This window comes from Delphinapterus leucas, chromosome 16 (genome assembly GCF_059928025.1).
Source record: "Delphinapterus leucas isolate spDelLeu-1000000601 "Yukka" chromosome 16, BTC_Dleu_Yukka2, whole genome shotgun sequence".
Classification (NCBI taxonomy): Eukaryota; Metazoa; Chordata; class Mammalia; order Artiodactyla; family Monodontidae; genus Delphinapterus; species Delphinapterus leucas.
This window is the reverse complement of record NC_143144.1, coordinates 59,224,260-59,230,527: the sequence shown is the minus strand read 5'-3', so window position 1 is coordinate 59,230,527 and position 6,268 is coordinate 59,224,260. Positions and strand designations below refer to the sequence as shown.

General features: G+C 44.3%; 1 protein-coding gene across 14 annotated transcripts in view; it reads left to right on the top strand.

Annotated features, from left to right (window-relative positions):
* The first annotated feature begins 1,056 nt into the window (after positions 1–1,056).
* CHUK (component of inhibitor of nuclear factor kappa B kinase complex) overlaps positions 1,057–6,268 on the top strand; it is a 34,589-nt gene continuing 29,377 nt past the window's right edge. For 3 of the 14 annotated variants that reach the window (XM_022569060.3, XM_089898030.1, XM_089898028.1), the window contains exons 1-2: positions 1,068–1,514; positions 5,968–6,062. In XM_022569060.3, the coding sequence (XP_022424768.1) occupies positions 1,410–1,514; positions 5,968–6,062 (200 nt within the window). In that variant the 5' untranslated portion in view covers positions 1,068–1,409. Of the gene's footprint in view, positions 1,515–5,967; positions 6,063–6,268 lie in introns of all 14 variants that reach the window. The other 11 variants (XM_089898038.1, XM_089898039.1, XM_089898034.1 and 8 more) reach the window with 9 other exon arrangements.

Sequence of the window (6,268 nt, the reverse complement as noted above, 5' to 3'; positions counted from 1 at the left end):
GGTACCATTTGCCACTTCCAAGTCTGATGCTCCAGCTTCATGGCTAGCAAGCACATATGGGAAACCAGAATCTCTGATTCCACACACAGGTTACTGATGAACAACTACAACACGACTCATTTTGTATCATACAGTGTTCAACATTCTCATTGCAATATTCAGGGATTCTGGTGACAACAGACATTTGCTCTGCCAAAGCCTATTCAGTGCTTTCAAAGCAGCCAGTAGCACTGCTGTGGTGTACATGCTGTATCCACCTTGAGAAGTCTCAACATGCTACATCTGTTGTGGCACAGTCATGTGTCACAAAGTGTTAGCTGGAATTCTATGTAGCTCATAGGCTGGGCTGCGCAAATGATGGTTCAAGTGCACATAATCTCAAGTGAGGTTCAAATGACCACACTTAACACAGCTGACACATTTCTTTAGAGAATTTAATTCCATGCTGATGTTATACCTTGGAGTGATTGATGAGATCCCCAAGTTCCGTGAAGCATACAACCAACTCAAAGTGAAAACGGGGAGCTGGTTCCCCTATTCTAAGGCAATCTGCCACTCAAACACTTCTTGTTGCACCAATAGCATTCGGAAGCTTGCCCCTGCAGCCCTGCATTGCTCATGGGAAACAATCCCCACAATGAGGAACTACCGAGCTGGCAAACCCACAACTGGGGGTATGCCTGACAGCAAGCTCAGTGAGGGCGTTTAGGGAAAAGCTCCCGAAGTCAGGAGGAGCCTTCTTTACTCCGGAACAGCGTCACATCCTTGAGTTGTTTGGGGTTATAGGGGAGATCCTGGAACAGGTGTATAGGAAGTCAAGCAAAGGAAGAGCTGACCTGTCAATGGAAGATGATTAATCATTTAAGAGAAGAAAAAAACTATGAAGCCTAATGCATCAGTGGGCCTGTTAGTGCAGAATTCTTTCTAGTTCTACGGATTTCGCAATATTCAAATCCTTGGTGGCCTTTGCCAGTGCCACCTCAGCGGGTGGTGAAGCTGGAGGATAGATGGCAGAGGTCTGAAGAAAGGTGAAGTGTAGACAGGGGTGGAGACGACGTGACGTTTAGAAAAGACGAATACGGGAAAGACTGGTTTGGAAACTGATTTAAAGGGAATGAAGGGTTTGGAGGGATCTTATATTTTTGAAGACTGGAAAAACACATATGGGTTCTCTCAGCCACGAAAATTCCCGGGGCACTTAGAATGGATTGAAAACGCTCACCCCCTCACTACCATTTCCCCGGCTGGGCTCCTGCGGCCCCCGGGAGAAGTTGGGGCGGGGTTTTTCTCCTGCCGCAGTTACCGGAAGTGACGCATCCCCTCGCGAGAAGAGAGACCCGCGAGCCTCGGCAGCCCGGAACCGGCCTCGGAACAGTGGCGGGACCTGAGGATTCTAGCCCTCCCGCCCCATGGAGCGGCCCCCGGGGCTGCGGCCGGGCGCGGGCGGGCCCTGGGAGATGCGGGAGCGGCTGGGCACCGGCGGCTTCGGGAATGTTTGCCTGTACCAACATCGGGTGAGGCGGGGCGCGCGAGGGAGCGGCGGTGCGTGTTTGTTAGGGCGCCTGTGGAACACAGTGACTGTCAGTATGTGAGAGATTGGTGGTGAGACCTTGAGCAGTATTGTGGGCCAGTGAGCGTGTATGTGTGTGTCTGTGTGTGTGTAAGAGAGAGCGCACAAGTTGTGTTTGTGAGCCTGGTGTGTGAGTCCGAGGTTGTACCAGAGGTCCTGGTCAGTGTGTGTGAGGTAGAGCTATTATGGGGAACTTTTGTTATGAGTGTCAAAATGTGACAAAGTGTTTACTGAGCGTGACGGTTCGTATGTGTCCCTCTGAATGCAGGGTCAGGGTGTGTAAGGCAGACGCACATCAGTGTGTGTTATGAGCATAAGTGGGGGAGAAGATGGGCCTGCCTGTTGCAATGTGTGTTCAATGTGTGTTCATGTGTGTACCTGGAGGCCTGTGATGTCTGTAGTGCTTGGAGTAGGTAAGGACGGTGTCATGGTGGGTCCACAGTTAAGCTTTTGGACGCATTGGGTAGGCTTCGGAATTGGGGACGCGTTCTAGGTAATGAACAATATGAGGATCAGCTGGTAAAAATGATCAAGGCTTCACAAGGGAAGGAGATAGATTGAGGGTGAGGTGCTCTAGCAGGTGGAAGACAGTCAACATCAAACTTGGGAATTGTGCTTTGATTTAACTGAAAATGTTTAACCATTGTAGCAGCAGCTAACAATCATGTTTGAGCCAGTCTTTTGATACACCAATAAAAGTTATGAACCCTTTCCCCAGACAGATGCACAGATGCACACCCACACAACTTTATGCATTGCCGTTTGAGGGGGTCCATGCTCTTTTGAAGGACATTCACAGACCTGTTAGGATTATAGACCCTGGAATAATAATCCCTGCAGTATAGCTTTTGTTTTGTCATTTATGAAATGTTTATAATAATGTATGTACATCATGGGTCTGTTTGAGAGTTAGATAAGGTAATGATGTGTCTAAAGCTGAATAGAGTACCTGGCCCATGGTAAGCCCTCAGGTGTTGGCTCCTGCTGCTGCTGTGTTGTTGCTGTTGTCATCATCTTCATCATCATTAATTGACATTAAAAAAGGAAATGTCAAGGTAAAAGTGGTGTTCTCAAAGATTTTTTGTAAAAGATAAATCTGTGTGGAAAAACAGATGGGACAAGATGAACAGTTAAGGTATTACTAAAATGCTTGCATGGGCCTATGAATTAAGAAGTGGGTTGAAGAGGAGAAAGCATGATTTGCTGTCCTAAGAAATATGGGTGTGAGTAGAGAGCCCACCATATAGGGTGGGAGGTAGGGTAGATGGGAATCTACCTGGGAGGAATAGGCTTGTTTGTGTGGCAGTTGCAATGACAAATGTCACTGATATAACTGAGGACATTTTGTGAAGCAGGCTTCTAGATAGAGCATAGGAGGGAATCTCGGAGACAGGGAGAAAGGAAGGTGAAGGACTAAGGCATTAAGTACTTTGACAGCCAGACAAGTAGTAAATTTAATAATTTTCACCATCAGACATAAGGCACTCAAAGAGTAAAGAGAGAGAGCCAAATACTTCCAGCAGAATATTGACTGTGGTCTTGTTATCTAAACCTGCCCCTCAGTCTGGTCATAAGAAAAAGAAGTATGCATGCTAGCATGCTTATGTGACTGCTTTGCTTGGTCCCTGGCTGGGGATGGATGAATACATCAATTTTTTAAAAAAATTGTGGTAAAGTATAATATATAACATAAAATTTACCATTTTAACCATTTTTAAGTGTACAGTTCCGTAGCATCGTACGTTTACATTGTTGTGCAACAGTCATCACCATCCATTTCCAGAACATTTTCATCTTCCCAAATTGAAACTTTGTACCCTTTAAACAATAATAACACACCCCTCTGCCCCCATTTCCTCCTCCCCCCAACCTCTGGCAACCACCATTCTACTTTCTGTCTCTATGGAATTCATCACTTTTTAAATGGAAGAGATTTGGGTTCCTCTAGAATCTTAGAAATCTCTCAGGAACTTTCCAGATGTCCACAGTGACCCTTTCCCAGAACTGGGACGTTTGACAACTGAGCCTGTAGTGAGAAGAGAAGAAATACTCTGTCATAAGACTTGGAAACAGCATCATTACTTTTTCACTTACAGCTTTGAGTTTACAGCTTTCAAGATCCTTGTGTTTTGGTGGAAGCCACATCTCAATATTTCACCTATGCTTCTTAAATCACAACGAGAAAGGGAAAAGGATGTGAGATGGTTTATTTAGCTGATTACTGTGCTGGGTGCTGATGGTACCAGAATCAACAAAAACAGTATTTTCTACCCTCAAGGAAATTTCAAGCCTAGTGGGAAAAGTAGACACTTTAAGTACAATTTGGTACCCTATATAATGAAGGTATTGGTAAAGTGATGTGGAAGCATGGCAAAATAACCAAAGAACTCTTCCTAGGGGATAGGGTGGCACATCTCAAAACGTGTTTGGAAAAACTAACCTTGTGAAATGCTTTGAAAAAAGGACACAGTGATCAATACACTGTATAAATGCTGCATATTATATTTATTCATTTGGAGAGTCATAACCCACATTAGCGTATTAAAAGCTCTGTGAAGTCCTATAGTAAAGAAATTAGTTTAACTTAGTATTTTCCAATTTTTTTATTGTGGTTAAATATACATAACATTTGCCATTTTAACCATTTTTAGGTGTACAGTTCTGTGGCATTAAGTACCTTCACATTTTGTGCAGCCATCACCACCATCCATCTCCCGAATATTACCTTCTTTTTTTTTTTTAACACAGAACTCTTCTTTTTTTTGTTTTGCTGGACATCCATAAACTTTCCACAGAACGTTCTTTGTGAAAAGGTAGAGTGAAGAAGGCCTTCACAGAGTAGGTGAAATATAAACTGAGAAGTTGAAGGATCCTATAGGGTGGGATCTTTTCGAAATAGATAGCTTCCTGCCTTATTCATATATGATAATTTAGGACTTAATGTTGTTCATGGTTAGATTGACTCCCTGGTAGTAAAAGCTTACATGGGACCTAGCAACAACCGGGTGCCTACGCAAAACAAAAGAAAGGTTGGAGGGAGGGAGGACAGTGGTTAGGTTGGATTGTAGTCTGTCCTAGTTCCTTACTCTCTCTCTATACATCAGCTGTCTCATCTCTAGCTATCCCCCATTTCAGACCATCCCATACAAGCTGTCTTGCTTCTTGTTCCTGGGCTGCATTATTACTGTTGCCAGAATGTGATGAGGTCTGGCTACTTCCTGTAATGTGCATCAGGTTGGGTTTGATTTCAGTTAGAATTGGCTAAATTACTAGTCATAGAGGCAGGAGCTGTTAGGTTCATTTTATAGATATGGAAATATACAATCATTGTTAAGATTTTTTTAATGTCATTTGGAATGCAAAGATTAGGAACTAATTTTGGAGTTTTTTTGTATTAGGTTTGGTCATTTTTTAAAAAATAAATTTATTTTTATCTTTGGCTGTGTTGGGTCTTTGTTGCTGCGTGCCGGCTTTCTCTAGTTGTGGCGAGCGGGGGCTCCTCTTCCTTGCGGTGCGGGGGCTTCTCATTCTCTTGTTGCAGAGCACGGGCTCTAGGCACGCAGGCTTCAGTCGTTGTGGCACGTGGGCTTGGCAGTTGTGGCTTGCGGGCTTTAGAGTGCAGGCTTAGTAGTTGTGGAGCACGGACTTAGTTGCTCCGTGGCATGTGGGATCTTCCTGGACCAGGGCTTGAACCCGCGTCCCCTGCATTGGCAGGCGGACTCCGATACGTGGGCCTCTCACTGTTGTGGCCTCTCCCATTGCGGAGCACAGGCTCCGGACACGCAGGCTCAGTGGCCATGGCTCACGGGCCTAGCCGCTCCGCGGCATGTGGGATCTTCCCGGACCGGGGCACGAACCCATGTCCCCTGCATCAGCAGGCAGACTCCCAACCACTGTGCCACCAGGGAAGCCCCAGGAGGACTCTTAACCACTGCGCCACCAGGGAAGCCCTAGATTTGGTCATATTAAAACTATTTCTTGCTGTTGAGCTTGGGAGCCCTGAGTTATTCTCCTCATTCTAGTTATGCTGGAGCCTGGGGCCCTTGTTAGCTGTCTTGACTAAATTCAAAAAAGAGTTTACTGGGGAGACAGGGCCTTTGTATTATTCTAGCAGTATATATGAGACAGTGTTCTGAAGAGATCTGTTATAGGATCAGCCTCAGTGACTTTTTGCTTGTGTGCTTTGGTGTGTTTGAAGGTCAGTTTTAAAGCATTAGTTTAATAGTCTCATGGTTTACCTGGCAAAAGCATTGGCTCAAGAGAACTGTGGTTAAATAAATATGTTTAATTAGTAAAGCTAAAGAGTTTTGTTTCCCCAAGTTGGCATTTCTTTCTTAGCAAGTAAATCTGCACAAGAACCTAATTTATAATTTTCTGTTGACTTTCTATTTTGGCAGGAACTTGATCTCAAAATAGCAATTAAGTCTTGTCGCTTGGAGCTAAGCACCAAAAACAGAGAACGGTGGTGCCATGAAATCCAGATCATGAAGAAGTAAGTGTACTTGATGACTTAAGTTTCCCCAGTTTTGCAGCCCATCCAGATGTCATCATAGGGAAGGAGGCTAGGAATCCATTCTTCTTAGGATATTTTGACGAACATATTTTTCTCTTTCTCATTAAATAGATGTGTTCTATTTCAAGTAATAACATCACATCATGCTTAAGTAGGTTTAGTTTAAAAAGTCAGCTAGGTATTAT